Source organism: Sciurus carolinensis, chromosome 9, assembly GCF_902686445.1.
Source record: "Sciurus carolinensis chromosome 9, mSciCar1.2, whole genome shotgun sequence".
Taxonomy (NCBI): Eukaryota; Metazoa; Chordata; class Mammalia; order Rodentia; family Sciuridae; genus Sciurus; species Sciurus carolinensis.
Window position 1 is genome coordinate 71,254,374 of NC_062221.1, and position 17,325 is coordinate 71,271,698.

At 38.5% G+C, this 17,325-nt stretch overlaps 1 protein-coding gene across 4 annotated transcripts in view; it reads right to left on the reverse strand.

The window, feature by feature from the left end:
- Positions 1–17,325, reverse strand: part of Cd86 (CD86 molecule) — a 66,358-nt gene that overhangs the window by 22,565 nt on the left and 26,468 nt on the right. For all 4 annotated transcript variants that reach the window (XM_047562998.1, XM_047562997.1, XM_047563000.1 and 1 more), the window contains exon 2: positions 2,680–2,729. In XM_047562998.1, coding sequence (XP_047418954.1) covers positions 2,680–2,729 — 50 coding nt within the window. The remainder of the gene's footprint in view (positions 1–2,679; positions 2,730–17,325) is intronic.

Genomic DNA, 17,325 nt, shown 5'->3' on the forward strand with positions numbered 1-17,325 from the left:
GGAAACAATGTCCATGGACACAGAAATCATAACTTTTAGATAAATTTATTCTGAAAGATTTAAAAATATGTATGCCTAGGATTCTCTAAGAAATATGAAGTAATGTATTATAAAATATAAAAAAATTATAAAACATTGAAGAGGGAATATAATAATACATTTTTGAATGTTTTAGCAATTTTGGAAATTAAAAATTCAGATTGAGAAAAAACAAACAAAATAAAGTCTAGATTAAATACAATTAAAAAGAGAAGTATGAACAGGAAGATTGTACTGAGAAATTCACCCACAGGGAAACAGAAAGATTAAAAAAAATAGAAGAAAAAGAAGAAGAAGAAGAAGAAGGAGGAGGAGGAGGAGGAGGAAGAGGAGGAGGAAAGAAGGAAGGAAGGAAGGAAGGAAGGAAAGAAAGAAAGAAAGGAAGGAAGGAAGGAAGGAAGGAAGGAAGGAAGGAAAGGAAGGAAGGAAGGAAGGAAGGAAGGAAGGAAGGAAGGAAGGAAGGAAGGAAGAAAAGGAAAGAAAGAGTGGATTGAATCTTGAAGAAATAATCTGAGCTCTAATAGTTTCTGGAAGAAAAAAAATTGAAAAAATAGTAGATAAGAGATATTGGAAGAGATAGAAGTTGTGAATCTATAAAATTGAAGAATGACATGAATCCTCAGATCAAAAGTGCATTTTTTAAGTACCAAACAAGATAAATGAAAATAAATCTATAACTAGACATGTAGTGAGCCTGATAAACACAAAGTATAATTTTTTTTACCAAACTCAAAAATCAAAAAGAATAAAAGAGATTCTTTTGAGAATGAAGAAAGAATATTTATAATACAATGACCATTATCCTAAAAATGCTTTAGCAACCAGAACCAAAAAATATAATGGGAAAATAACATCAAATGAATAAAACACACAAAAATAATTAAAGCAAATTAAACTCTTTAATTCAAAAGACTATCGCAGTTTCAAACATTATAAAAATGAAAAGCATATAGAAACTTGAGAAAGTATGTATGAAACAATATTGAATGAAACATATTCAGGGATTTACATGTAAATGGTTTCTGCAATTGTATATAACTGTTCTTACTCTGTTTTTTTCTCCTAGCAAAGACTATAAAAGTGACTTTTAAATTATGGGAGAAATTTGAATAGATAGAGACATCTATCTATCCAGGAATAGGGGATGATAGAATGAGAAAGAATGAGCATAAGAATGGCAAGGGCTCTTAGGTATGGAAAATGTTTTACTCATTTTGAGGTCCCAGAACCTAGTCTTATGGCTTGGAAATGTAAAAGGGGGCACCTCTGTAGTACAGATCAACTACAGAGGTAAAATCTTGGCCATAAAGGAAGGGTTGCAAGTGTTTTCATTTTCATTGTTAAAAAATTAAAATGAAGTCACCCCTGCCAAAATTCCACATCTCTAAACTGGAACTAACTTGTTGTCTGACCTTCCAAGAAATCAGGAGAATGAGAGGTACTCAAACTTCTCAAACAGGCCAAATTAGCATGACAATGAAGTATCCTTTCCTTAATTCATACATCTTTTAATCATTGCAAAAAAATAATCTGATGTTGACCAATTGCTTATTTTTCTATTATCCTGTCTCCCTGCCCCCACCTTACAAGGAAAGTAACTTTGAAATGACCAATCTGCTTTTCTTTTTTTCTGCTTGTTTGGGCCTTTCTCCAAAAACCTCTTTTGCTCAGCTCCTCAGAGAAACTACTGTCGTATTTTATGAAATGATGTGTTTGCTGGATTCTAGAATTAAAAAATAAAACCAATTAATATCTTTAAATTGTTGTAAAGTTGATCTATGATACCATAAATCTCAATAATACTGAGAGGACCAAAATCCCAGCTTATATGTTATGGAAATGGTATTACGATTCTTCCTCTCACAAAGGAAAAATAAGCCACAGTCTCAGACTCTTGCTCCTTCACAAAGGAGCCTGCCAGTCATTGGTGCCTCTCTCTTCTCTACCAGTTTCACTCTTTATCTCAAACAATGATAAATGCATCCTATTCGGCTACCATCTTCCCCTACCTTAACTTGCCTGGCAGTTCATTCATCCTTTCTGGAAACTACTAAAAACAGTTTATTAAAAATTGATCAACTAATTTAGGGGCAACATACTCCTCACGGGGTAACATACATGTATTTCGAAAGACCCTGAAACAGTGACTTGACAGAGTGGAGTGATTCCAGCAGAGCTATTAGGCTCAGGGTCAATTCTGTGGGAACGGTAATTCATCTCTAGGCTTTTGGAAGCCCATCAGCTATTTCCTAGGACCCCGAGAGTACCAGAAATGGAGACAGAGAAGACCAGAAGGAGTATGTGTGGAGCAGAAGTCAAGTGACAAAGGCCTCAGTGCAGTGGCCAAGTGTCACTAGACAGGTCAGTCCATCTTATTCTGTGCATCCAGATCCCTGGGAGTGAGATGGAAGAGGATGCTCGCTTGAAGAGGGTTCCATCCCAGGCCAGGCCTGCCTGCCATCATCTGAGATACTGGGCTCAGTCATGACACTTCCTTGTCCAGGAAAGTCTCCTGGCACATAGTACCATGCAGTGTGAATCAAGTGAACAAGACCCACCAAGTGTCAGACTTGCAGAGGTCAGATGCATTGGGAGACAGTGCAAGGATTCTAGGACTTCATACAGCAGAAAGGTTCTTACCAGAAAGCAGGAGGGCTGCCACAAACAGAGTGATTCTCAGTCCCATGGTGCTAGAGTTAAAAAAGAAAAGATAAAACTTGGTTAGAAAATGAAACTGAAAACTGATGTTCATCAAAACATGACCTAGAAGCGGAGTTTGGGATTCACTTGGGTTCCTGGGTGGGGCAGAGACAATGTTATGTGCTCACCAAAGGCATTTCCTTTTCCTCTTAGTTCCACAGATGAGTCATATTTTTCTGGCCTCCCCTGATATTAGGCAGGCCACCTGACTGGGTTCCAACCCATAAAATTGTGGACAGAAAAAATGAATGTTACTTCCAGACATGGCTATCAAATCCTCCCCTCTGTTTTCTCTCCTGTCTTCTTAGATGTGGGGAATTCAGAGGAAACATTCAGGGTCCTAGAAGATGGCAAAATCTACAATGGAGGAGAACTGGTTTGCTGAACAAATTAGTAAAACTGTTCTTTCCACCCTTCCCTGACAACTGATCCAAATTGGACCTCAACATTAGCAAAAAAAAATAAGTAAACCTACTGCGTTAGGTAATGCAGTTGTGGCTATTACTTATTATAGTAGCTAGAACAACACAGTAGGTATCATGGGACACAGGGTGTGTACTTATGCTTAAAAATCAATCTTCCTTTGGTTTCCTTGTGGTTTTCAAATTTTAATGTGCATAAAAATTAGTCAGAGAGCATGTAAAACAGTTACCTAAGCTTTATCACAAAGAGCTTGATTTAGTAGATTGGGATGAAGCCTGTGAATTTTATGTCTAACAATCTCAAAGGTGATGGTAATGGTATGGTCCAAGGACCACACTTTGAGAATCACAGCAGAACATTCGCTTAATCTACATGATGGAACCTAAGACAATGACTTGCATGGCTTTATAATCTCTTTCCCCTTTCTTCCTTTCCCTTTCTCCTTCTTCACCACCCAACTTATACCAAAATGGGTGTAAAGTGAATTACAAGAAAGTACAGAAAAAAGAAAGGACCAACATGGGAAATAGGTTGAAAAGCAAGACTGTCATGGTTTGGATATGAGGTGTCCTCCTGCAAAATTCTTGTGTTAATACAGGAATGCTCAGAGGTGAAATGATTAGATTATGAGGTATGTAATATAATCAATGGGTTAATAATCTGAATGGATTCCTGGGGGAGGTTAACTGTAGGCAAGTGGGGCATGGCTGGAGGAAGCAGGTCACCGGAGGCATGCCTGGGGGATTATATATTTTGTCCCAGGCTCCTCTCATTCTCTCTGCTTCCTGGTTACCATGAGGTGAGCAACTTTTCTGCACCACACCCTTCTGTCATGATGGTATATCATCACCTCAGGCCCAAAGCAATGGAGTCTACCAGTCATGGACTGAGACCTGTGAAACCATGAGCCCAAATCAACTCTTCCTCCTCTAAGTTGTTTTTGTCCAGTATTTTGGTCACAGTGGCACAAGGCTGACTAACACAAATCCAAATACAGGAAAATAAAATGGAACCTGGGACAAGGCCAATGCTAAATGCTTACCATAGGAATTTGCCAACATGCAGTTTGTGGGGCATGAGTTTGCTTTTAGCTTTTTTATTTTATTTTAATTTTGTTTTGGCAGTACTGGAGTTGAACCCACTGGTGCTTTACCACTGAGAAATATCCCCAGACCTTTCTCAATTTTTAAAAATTTTGAGATAGGGTCTCACTAAGATGCCATGGTGGCCTGGAATTTGCCATCCTCTGTGTCAGTCTCCTGAGTTGCTGAATTATAAGCCTGTGCCACCACACCCAGCTGGCTTGTAACTTTTTAACAGGAAAAGGAAAACCTAACAGGTGAATTAATTCACAGGACTGTTCATTAATTCACAAGTTTGTTTATACAAAACAAAACTTAGAAGATACACGACTATTCTTTATCCAAGAGAGGAAATTTCTTCCACGGGGTGGTTTATCTAAAGTCCTGATCCCATGGGCTGTGCTAGACATCCCTTCCCTCTGCCTCCACGGCACCCAAAGCAGAGCATGGGTTAAATGGGTCTGTTATTTTTCTTCTTTTCAGACCATAATCTTTCTTTTCTTAATTAAAATTTTAAAATAGATCACACCTGAAAATAGTACTAAATTTAAAAGGTAAAGGTGACAAACAGTAGAAAGGAAAGCTGTCTGGCTTTTCCCTATTGATGTAACTGGAGGGACCACTGTTACCTGATACTAGTTTCTTGCCTCTGTTTGGAGTTATTTTAGGCAAAATAAAATCATAGACTTATACTCTATTCTCATTTTACATATTTAAATTTTATTTGTTGTAATTAGTTGTACATAACAGTAGAATGCATTTATACATTTTGATAGATCATACATAAATAGAGTGTAATCTCTCAGTTTTCTGATTATACATATTGCAGGATCACATAGGTCATGCAGTCATACATGAAGATGAGGCAATAATGTCTGTTTCACTCTACTCTGGTTTCTTCCCCCATACCCCTTTCCCTCCCTTCACTCCCCTCTACCTAATATAAAGTAACTCTTTTCTTCCCTAATCCCCCTCACCTGCATTGTGAATTAGCTTCCTCATGTCAGACAAAACATTTGGCCTTTGTTCTTTTAGGTTTGGTTTATTTCACTTACGTTATATCTCTAGCTCCATCCATTTACTAGCAAATGCCAGAATTTCATTCTTCTTTAAAGCTGAGTAATATTCCATTTTATTTTTAAACCCAATGGTAGCATTCTATACATAATTTTGCACACCTTGGAGATTGTCCTGTGTCAGTATGTAATGAGTATTCTCACATTAAGAGTTGCATATTATTCTACCATATTCTATCGGAGGGCAATACTTTATTTTGCCAGCCCCCATTAAGGAACATTTAGATTGTTTCCAATCTTTTGTTGCAATGAAGAAACCTTGATTATACACCACAGGAGCTCTTGCAGGAGTGTGCTATATTCCTTGCTTGACTTGTTAAAGAGTAATGCAATTTTAGTTTTTACAGATATTGAAAATTTGTCCTATCTTAAGATTGTATGTTAATGTTCCCATCAATAAAACATGAGAGTGCTTATCTTCACACTCTTTTTGCCAATATTATGTTTTCTAATTTGTGATATTTACCATTAGGGAAGGTTAAAATGGTATCTCATTATAATTTTAAAAATTATTTTTTGTGGTAAAATACACATAACGCAAAATTTACTGTCTTGATAATTTTTAAATGTACAGTGGCACTAAATAGATTCATATTGCTGTGCAACTGTCACCACCATCCAACTCTAGAAGTCTTTTAATTTTGCAGAACTTTAACTCTGTACCTATTAAGCAATGACTCCCTGTACTCCCTTTCTCCCATGCCCTGGAACCCACCCTCCAACTCAATGCATTTGACTACTTTAGGTGTAAATGGGATCATACAGCATCTGTCTTTCTGTGACTGGCTTTATTCACTTAGTGTTGTCTTCAAGGCCCATCATGTTGTAGCACATGTCAGAATTTCCTGATTTTTCTAAAGCTGAATACTTGTCCATTATAAGCTGTACTCCATTCATCTGCTGATGGCCACTTGAGTTGCTTCCACTTTTTGACCAATGTGAATAACAGCCGCTATGAATGTGGGTGTTCAGATATCTCTTCCAGACCCTTCTTTCACTTCTTTTATGTACAAACCCACAAGTGAAATTACTGGATCACATGGAAATGTTATTTTTAAGTTTCTGAGGACCCACTGTACAAGTTTCCCACAGCAGTCACACCATTTCACAATCCCATCAATGGTGCACGAGAGTTATACTTTGTCCACATCCTTGCCAACATGCATTTTTTTAAATAGCAGCAATACCAATGGGCATGGGTGGTTTTCACCATCATTTAAAATGAATTTCTTATATGAATCTGAACATTTTTTAAAATGTATAAGAGATAGCATTTCCTGTTTCGTGTGCTGTCTATACATGTATTTTGCCCACTTTCAATTTGAGTCTTTGGCCTTTTTCTTATTGATTTGTAGGAGCTCTTTTACATTTAAAAAATTGGCACTTTATGACAATGTTGGAAATATATTTTGTTGTTGAAATATGTAGTAGGAGTTCAATATATGAACTGAGTAGCTAGTTCCCAATTTCTTCCTCCCTTTCCGTTATTTTAATGGGTTTTGGAGGTTAGGCACCACCTATTGAGTCAATGCTGACACCACTCAAGGGCAGAGCCAGGGAGATCCATCCGTGGACACTTCCTCATACTAAATCACTAACAGCATCCTATTTATCATAGACTCTGAGGACTGGGGCTCCTTTGAGTCTAATTCCCCACCTAAATATAGGAAGTCCTTATTGTTTGCAAACTAACAAAAAGCCTGCTTAACTTAACCAAGACAATTTTGTTTTCTGGGGTGACATGTCAAACAGGGACACAAACTCAAATCATATTTTGTTATAAATTTCACAAATCATCTTTAATTCAAATAATTACATGAAATCAATATGGCCATGGGAAATCTTTGGCCTTAGAAATCTTAGACAAAATGTAATTCAGGGGAAAGAAGCACTGGCCCTGATAAGGAAGTCAGTATCATTTTGGACTTCTCTATTTGAGAACTCTCTCTTCCCCTGGTTAGAGACGGCCTTTCCTGTACTTTCTTTCACTAATAATGGTTTCGTCCTCTGAAACTACCCAGAGTGAGCCTAACATTCTTCAGTCAAAGCCTTTCCAAGGATTTGGGGACAACCATCATAACCCCCTGCAACATCCTGGCCTGGCTTAGCAGAGACACTCCTTCAGGAAACTTCACTACTGTTAATCTGTAGATGGCACACCATTCTGGAAAACACTTTGGGTACTTAGTTTGTCAGTGATGTTATTAAATTATGATGCTCAAATACTTGAGATTGACATGAACCCTTTTTTAAAAAAATTAAGTATAAATGTCCTGTGTGAAGAATGTTTCTCAACTCTAGCCATTGCGTGTGTGTGTGTGTGTGTGTGTGTGTGTGTGTGTGTGTAAGAGAGAGAGAGAGAGAGAGAGAGAACAAGGGTCTGGGTTGGGAAGCTGTTTACTTCAGTGTTTTTGGCACCAAGGAAGAACAGAAATACCACTGATCCTTCAGGAATGAACCCCAGCCACAGTCACTAGTCATAATTTTCTCTAGATGTCCCAAAAAGTGGAAACTCTTATCCTTGAAGGAAGGGGGTGTAAAAAGGGGAATGGGAGAGGAAAGAACCTGGAAAGAAAAGATAATCTCTTCAACAAATGGCACTGGGTAAACTGGAAATTCATATACAGCAGAATGAAATTGAACCCCTATCTTTCACCCTGCACAAAACTCAACTCAAAGTGGATAAACCTAGGCATTGGACCAGAGACCCTGCACCTATGAGAAGAAAACGTAGGCCCAAATCTCCATCGTGTTGGTTTAGGAACCAACTTCCACAACAAGACTCCTAAAGCACAAGAAGTAAAATCAAGAATCAATAAATGGGATGGTCTAAAACTAAAAAGCTTCTTCACAGCAAAGGAAACAATCAAGAACATGAAGAGAAGCTGCCATACCTGTAATCCCTGCCACTCAGGAGACTAAGGCAGGAAGATTGCGAATTCAAATCCAGACTCAGCAGTGTAGCCAGGCCCTAAGCAACTTGGTGAGAGACCCTGTCTCTAATAAAATATACAAGGTCTGGGTTCAATCCTTGGTACAAAAAAAAAAAAAAAATGTGAAGAGAGAGCCTACAGAATGGGAGAAAATCTTTGCCACTTGCACCTCAGATAGAGCACTCATCTCCAGGTACATAAAGAACTCAAAAAACTTAAACCCACCCCCTCAAACAAAAACCTCCCAAATAACCCAGCCAATAAATGGGCAAAGGAAGTGAACAGGCACTGAAGGGTCCAGATAGTGAACTTCCTAGATAAAAACTTTGAATCAGCTGTTAGAAGTATGTTTGAAGAATTGAAAGAAAACTGTTTTTTGAAGAATTAAAGACTATGATAACAGTGCCTAACCAAACAAACAATATCAATGAAGAAAAAGAAATTACAGAAAATAGCCAGATAGAAACTCTGGAATTGAAAAGTACAGTATCAAATAAAAAATTTGCTAGAGTCCTTTATGGTGGAAAGAATGAAACTAGATACTAATAATTTTAATCCATATGAAGGAATAGCATCAATAAAGGCAATTACAGAGGTAAATATAAGGGATAGCATAAAATACTCTTTATTCTTCTCTAAGTGGTTTTAAAAGGCAACTGCATAGAACAATAATCATGAAAATGTATTTGAGGGTTTTAACATAAAATGTTGTTAATATGACAATAATAGAAGGAAAGAAAAAGTTCTATTAAAGTTTCTAATACTATTGAAATTAAGTTAGCATTAATCAAAACTCAATTGCTTTAAATTAATATGTATCTTGTAATCCCCAGAGAAACCATGAACAAAATTACTCAAAAAGTGAAAAAAACACTTTCCAACAAAGGACATAGAGTAATATACTTTAATATATATATAAAATATAATATATATATATATAAAGTATACATTAACAGAAAATATGGCAGAAAAGGAGAACAACTAAAAACATGAAACATATACAAAACAAATTGCAAAATGACAGATGTAAATCCAAACATTAATAATTAACATCAAATATAAGTGTATTAAACCATTCTGTTCAAAGGCAAAAATTTACAACTGGATTTAAAAAACAGATCCAACTATATATCATCTACCTGTTTTCACTAGCAAAATGAGAAAATGAGAGTGTCCTCCTTTACCTAAAAATTCTCTTGTGCACCAGAATTCCTTAATTCTATCAGAAACAGTGGTTCTTTCCCCCTCCATCACACAGGATATGTCAACACCACACCCCGAGATTCTAGATCTTAAAGGAATGGAGAAAAATCCAATCATCTATCAGAGACATAAAAATCTACTTTTAGATGAAAAAAGAATACAGTTTGGTAATCCAATAACTAACACATTTCTATGGAAAACTAGCATAGTGTATTGCATCCCTCTTCATGCATAATTAAGCCTTAGCAAACAGAGAATGCCCATAATGCTAATTTGAAATAAGGATTGTAGTTCCTCTTTTGATGTGTTTTCATTTCTCTTAAAAATTCAAAATCAACAAAGTAAACCAACTTGGGCAGTCGGCCAAAACAACCATTCTATCTTTTGAAGTCCAAAGTAAAGGCAATAACATATGAAACTTGATCCCTTGACTTATGGCTTCTTAGCTTTAGGTGACCCCAAATATTTATCATTGCTGTTTGGTTCCCTAGTTCTCCAAACTATGGACTAATGTATAATGGGGTACTGCAACAAATTCACACAGACTAGGCATGTTTTAATTTTTTTAAGAGACACATATACCAAAATCTCTTGGACATTATATAAACTACTACTTCAAGAGAGTTTGTAGCTTCAACGTTAAGGCAGATGACATTCAACTCACTGACTGGTCATTACAGAATCAGTTTTTTGGTGGTTGCTACTGGAAAGAACAAGTACCACACTAAAATCATGAGCATGGCATTAACCAACCTGATTCTAGGCTTGGACAGGTTGTGCAGTGCTCAACAAGTACACTTGTGCATCAGTAGGCACTGCTGCTATTTAAGAATGAAATGAAAATATTATTTTACAGAAAAAAGCACAAAAAGCAAAGATTACATAAGCCCCTTATCCCCTCTCTGAACCACAGATTCTCCTATAATTAACATCTTGCATTAGGTTATGCACTTGATAGAATTAATGAACCAATATTGATACTTTATAACTAGGATCCGTAATTTACAGCAAGGTTCACTCTCTGGGTTGCACAGTTGTATGGGTTTTGACAAATGTGCAATTCCATGTATCCACCATTACAGAATTATACCAAAGAGTTGCCCTGAAAATGCCCTGTGCTTCTAATTTGTGGCAACCACTGATATTTGATAGAGCTTTGCTTTTCCTAGAATGCCACACAGTTGAAATAATACACTAGGTAGCTTTTCTGGACTGACATTTTCACTTAGCAAAATGCATTTATGGTTCCTCCATGACTTTTCATAGCTTGACATTCCATTTATTTTATCACTGAAAAATATTCCATCATATTGAGGTACCAGTTTGGTTAGTCATCCACCTATTAAAGAATACCTTAGTTGTTTCCAAATTTTGGCAGTTATTAATAAAAATGTTGTAAAGGTCCTTATGCAGGTTTTTGTTAGATGCAAATATTCAATTCATTTTGGTAAATACTACCTAGGAACGGAATTTCTGGATCACATAGTAAGCCTATTTCTTGTTTCTTAAGAAAGTGCCAGAGTGTTTTTCAAAATGCATGCAGTTTTGCAGTAAATAAGGATTCTAGTTGCTCCACTTTCTGACCAGCATTTGGAGTTCTCAGTGTTTTTTATTTTTAGGCCTTCTCTTAGGTGTGTGGTAGTATCTCATTGTTTTAATTTGTAATTCCTTAGTGACATATGATATTAAGCATGTTTTCAGAGGCTTTTCTATCTTATATCTTATTTTTCAACTGTATATCTTTGGTGGATTTGCTATCTACACAAACCTTGTGTCTATTTTTAAATAAGGTTATCTGTTTTCTTCTTAATTGTGTTTCAAAAGTTCTTTATGTATTTTGGATACATATCATTTCTCAAATATGTGTTTTGCAAATATTTCCTTCCAGTCTTCAGCTTCTCTTCTCTTTCTCTTAAGAGTAACTTTTAAAATTAAACTAAATTTGGTCCAAGGATGACTTTGCACTTTGAGTCCTCACATAAAGAACCACAACTTAATTTAGAATGTAAACTAACTGAAAACCTGACTTAGGAATATACTCTTGCAAGAGATAGCTGACTCTCAGCTGATGATGGCAGCCAAACTTCAATCCCAAGTGACCAACTGATCCAACCACGTGCGAAAGGCGATATCCCCAGCTGGAACCAACCCAGCTGTTTCTGTACCTCACTCCCTTTTTTCTGACCATCAATGCTGCCTGTCCACATTGTGGGGCAGAGCTTTCTGACCTTCTTTGGGTTCTGAGGGCCGAATGATTTGTGACTCTCTTTGCTCAGGTAAAATCAAACTCAACTGGTCTAAATGTTTTCATTTGAGTTTGCTTTTAAACAAACAAGTTTAATAACATGAATAGCCTCAGTGAGCATGGGAGGTACCCAGAAAACAAGTCCATCTCTACTAGGTGGCTTATGTAGCATCTTCAACAAAGAACACAAGTTTTTAGAGAAGCGATAAGACAAAGGAAAAGAGGTGGCAGGTAGTAGGAAGGCAAAAAAACAGCAGATGAAGGCTCCTAAGTAAAGCTTGTTACCTAGATACGCTGGTGCTGAACCTAAGGAGGCTGACACTGGCTTCAGTGATCAACTTCTGCCCTTGGTGGATGGAGAGGGGAGGACGGGATACCTTGGTAAGTTTATTTCGGGTCCTTTGGCAAATGGGGGAGAACAGAAAGTTCTCCTTATATCTGCTTCCTTCTCAATTTCTTGCAAAATGAAATAATCCTCATACCAATGTGGCATAAGCTGGGTTGGTATATTCTGGTCTCTCATGGTCCCCTTTTTGAATTTTATTTTTAGAAAGTTTCATGTATTAACAGCTGAGCTGGTAGATTGCCCTGTGTCTTGCTGAACCTGAGGATAGGCCACTTGAGTTGAATAGTCGGGGTCATTTCAGGAGCCAGTGTTGCAGGTGGGGTCCCATCTGAGTTATGCCTTTATAAGGTTTTAGCAAACAGGTGTTAAACAACAGGCATTTCTATGGAAACATGCCACTACCAACAAAAAAGGGTAAGTGGTTGAAGCAAATTATAAACCAGTTTCTGCAATCAAGAATGTGAAGAGAGAGCCTTCAGAATGGGAGAAAATCTTTGCCACCTACCCCTCAGAGAGAGCATCAATCTCCAGGATATGTAAAGAATTCAAAAAACTTCAGCGTGCACGCGCGCACGCGCACACACACACACACACAACCCAATCAACAAACAGGCAAAGGAAATGAACAGAAAGAAGAAATATGAACAGTCAGAAGAAGAAATATGAATAGTCAACAAATATATGAAAAAATGTTCAACTTCTCTAGCAATCAGAGAAATGCAAATTAAAACTACACTGAGATTCCATCTCACTCCAGTCAGAATGGCAGTTATGGAGAATACAAGTAATGAAAATGTTTGGCAAGGATGTGGGGAAAAAGGTACCCTCATACATTGCTGGTGGGTCGCAAATTGATGAAATCACTCTGGAAAGCAGTATGGGGATTCCTCAGAAAACCTGGAATGGAATCACCATTTGATCAGTTATACCACTCCTCGGTATTTACCCAAAGGACTTAAAATCAGCATACTACAGTGACACAACCACATCAATGTTTATAGCAGCTCAATTCACAATAGCTAAACTATGGAACCAACTTAGGTGCCCTTCAACAGATGAATGGATAAAGAAAAGGTAATATATATGTGTAGTGGAATACTGCTCAGCCATAAAAAAGAATGAAATTATGGCATCTGGTAAATGGATGGAACTGGAGACTATCATGCTAAGTGAAATAAGCCAAACCAAAGGTTAAATGTTCTCTCTGATATGTGGATGCTAACACACAACAAAAGGTGGGGAGGGAAGAATAGAAGCTCATTATTATAGAATAGAAGCTTTGTACTATACAAAGGGGAATGAAGGGAAGAAAGGGGAATAGGAATAGGAAGAACAGTTAATGAATAGGACATAACTTTCCTATGTTCACATATGAATACACGACCAGTGTAACTCCACATCATGTTCAACCACAAGGATGAGATCCCAATTAGAATAAGTTTAACTCCATGTATGTACAATATGTCAAATATACTCTACTGTCATGTATATCTAAAAATAACAACAAGAAAGAGATTTTGGTTGCCTCTGTGGATCATGGCAGGAAAAATTGGTAATTGATATATCCTGAGCAAGCCTGATTCAATTCCTTTGTTATAAAATGTGTTTACTTTGTAAGAATTCATGAAAGTTAACAAAAAAGAACCTAAGAATTTACAGGGGGATTCTCTGAAAGGAGATTTCTGCCAGATATGAGCAGAATAAGTTCTGAAGTATGTGAACTATTCAAAAATCTTAACAGATTAGCCCCCAACTGAGCAAGTTTCATTCCAGAAACCAAAAAGCACCGGACCACCCACTCTTCCTTTGTGATGCGAGTCCTTCACAGAACATGAGAAAGAGTCAGGTGAATGATTAATTACACTACTTTTCCTGCCAAGGTGAGAAGAATTGCCCTAGGCCATCCAGCTAGCAAAGGGTAGAGTTGAGATTCAAACTGACTCAACCTCACTGACTTCTATTTGACATTGATGCAACTCCTTTAAAAATACCCATCAGCCTCAGCTGTGCTGTGGGAGCAAACAGAATGGATTCAGATTCTATGCACTCTTGGGCTAAGAGGTGGGGAGCACATCCCAGGGCCAAGTGTGATGGCGGCTCCCAGAATGACAGTGGGACACTTGGGACAGGCTGGGCTCAGGGTAGCAGGGGGTGAAAGAAATCCCTTATATGGTAGGGGTTTCCATCCTGAGCTGCCATTCATTCTGCAAATATCATGGAGCACCCTCTATGTGCCCAGCGGAGAGACCCCCTCCCCGCTCTAACCCTGTCAGCTAATTATGTTCCCAAGTGGGCGTGGCTTCAGGCACACCTAGAAGAGCTCTGGGGAAATGGAGTAGCAGAGAGGAAATGCAGGGGAAGGAGAAGGGGGTCGTTTGGTCTTGGGTCTGAAGGAGCAGGGGGATCTAGTACAGGCAAAAGGCAAATGAGAGGACACATGGTGTGGGTGGCCACGTTTGGGGTGGGTCAGGAGAGTGCAGGTGTGATGAAAAAGGATGTGAGAGAAGAGTTCCCAGGTAGAAGCTGGAGGGCAACAGAGAAAAAGATTTCCTAATTCACAACTTTGTCTAGAATATTAGTGGTAATCAGGTAACAGGGGAAATGTTGAGCAGTTATCTCGGGAAGATTACTCATTCAGATAGTCTTTCAGGCGCCCATTTACTGAGTTTACTCCAGAGCAGTTTTGTTCTAGAGGTTTCAGGTGATGTCAAGTTGTGTGGGCCTTGGCCCCTCATCTAGTACTAAAAAGAAAGATGGAATGTCTCAAAGTAACTCCAAGTCAAGCTCCAGGACCAGTGTGGAAGGCAGCAGGTGCCTATAGAGTCCTTGTTCCCAGCAAAGTGGGAGATGCCACCCCTCTGTGGAGGAAGGACTAGGTCTACCTCAACCCAGTAGCACTCAGGGCCATGCCCATTGCTTCTTGCAGTGCCTACTTGTGGCTGGACGAGCCAGGCTTGCTGGGCTCCTACGTGAGCTGGGTGAGGAGAGTGGTCAGCAGGATCCTGGAACTCCAACTGCCTGGGGCCTTGACTTGGCTCTGGGTGTGGCATGCTTCACTGAAGTGCTTATGCAAGCTCCAGAACCCAAAGATACATGTTTAGAATAGCTATTAATATCTTTGAGGCACTGGGCAGAATAGAGCAGGCTTATTTCCCTTTTTTATAAAGTTTCTAAACTGCAAAATAAGAAGGTTGATGGGGAGACAATGCATCTGAGTTTTCACAATGCTTCTGACAGTGTCTCACCATGCTTGAAAAAGCAATATGGAGAAAAGTAAGATCAATGGAATCAATACAAGAACAGCTACTAATCATTTATTTGTTCATTCATTTGTTCATTTATGAGTTCACCACACAAACATTTCCTGAGCCAGTTATTGTGCTTAGAACTGGAAATACAGTGATGAGCAAAACCAGAAGCAACTTGTTTTTTGTGGTTGCTTGGAGTTTAGTAGAGGAGCAAGATAATGACCAAGGACTCATATAAATGAATGTAAAATTATGACCATAATAAGTGCTAAAAAAGAGGGGTTCCTGGTACTCTGAGAATCTATTATAGGACTAGTTTTAACTGACATTCAAAGATGGAATGTGGACACATATTCTTTGCTATTCATCCTATGAAGAGGTAGAATCTAATCTCTCTTGAATCCAGGCTGGCTCTCATGACTTGTTTGATTAAAGGAATGCAGCAAAAAGAATATCCTGGGATTTCTGAAATGAGGTCATGAGAAACTTTGCAACTTCCGCTTGCCTCTCTTGGGGCCTATTTCCTGGGGATCTGAGCCCACCACGTAAAATGTTCTATTGCCCTGACACCCCAGAGTCAAAGAGGCCATGTGTAGTTTGGGTTCACAGTCCTAGCGGAGCCCAGCCTTCCAGACATCTCTGTCAAGCCACCTGATGGGAAGAAAATCTTGAATCTGCCAGATCAGGGTCCAGCATACTGTAGCCTCCAGACTAAATCTGGCTCCCATCTATTTTTACAAATAAAGTTTTATTGGAACACAGCCAGACTCATTTATTTAATTATTATCTATTGTTCCTTTCACAATGGTGGAGTTGAGCAGCTGTGACAAAGACTATATAGCCTGCAAAGCTGAAAACATTTCTATCTGGCCTTTTGTAGCACTGTTCAATAGGAATGCAGCGCAAGCCACAAATGTGAGCCCTATTGAGAATTTGAAAATTTCTTGTAGGCGCTTGTGTTAGTCAGCTTTTCATCACTGTGACCAAAATACCAACACAAGAAACTTAGAGGAGAGAAAGTTTATTTTGGCTCACAGTTTCAGAGGTTTATTCCATGGTGGGCTGACTCCATTTCTCTGGACCCAAGATGAGGCAGAATAACATGGCGGAAGCATATGGTGGAGGAATGCCACTCCATTCATGGTGGCAGAAAACAGAGAGAGAGGCACGGGAGGGGGTCACAGGGAAGATGATCCCTTCCAGGGAATACCCTTAGGGGACCCAACTGCCTACAGTTACCATCTACTTGCTGCATTCAAACCGATGGACTGGTTAGGTTATGGCTCTCACTGTCCAATCATTTCACCTCTAAACATTCCCACATTCGCACCAGAAACTTTGGGTGACACTTCAAATTCTAAACTATAAAACCACATGAACAAATTAAAATAACATAGGTGACATTAATTTTAATACTCTATTTAATCCAGTATATCTAAAATATTATAATGTCAACATGTAATCAATGCAAAAATTATAATGAGTACTTCAAATTTTTTATACTGAATATTCAAAAATCTCGTGGGTAATTTATACTCACAATACAACTCAATTAGGATCCCTTGATCATTTCAAGAGATCAGTTGTCACTTGTGACTGGTGGCAACTGAATTAGTGTGTGTCTAGACCAACCCACCCATTAGCTTGCTACCATAAAGTGACCTCAGTTGATGCTGTGAGGAGTGGAAGAATCACTGTAAGGCCTGCTCAGATTCCTGACCCACCACACTGTGAGAGGGTAAATATTGAGGGGCAGTTTGTAATACACCAATAGGTAAATAAAACAGATTGAATAAGGAGATGAAGGGTTGGCAGAGAGTGTGGCTAGAAAGGATTCTAGGCGAAGGGAAGAGCATATACAAAGGCTCTGAGGCAGGAGGACACATGAAGGAAGGTAGGAGAAGGTTGATGTGGCTAAGGTGAAGACAGGTGGAGGATAAGGTTGAAGACCTAGGCAGGGGCCAGACCATACTTGCCTTATGGGACAGTTAAAGATTTTGGTCTTTCTTCTGAGAGCAAGGTGAACCACT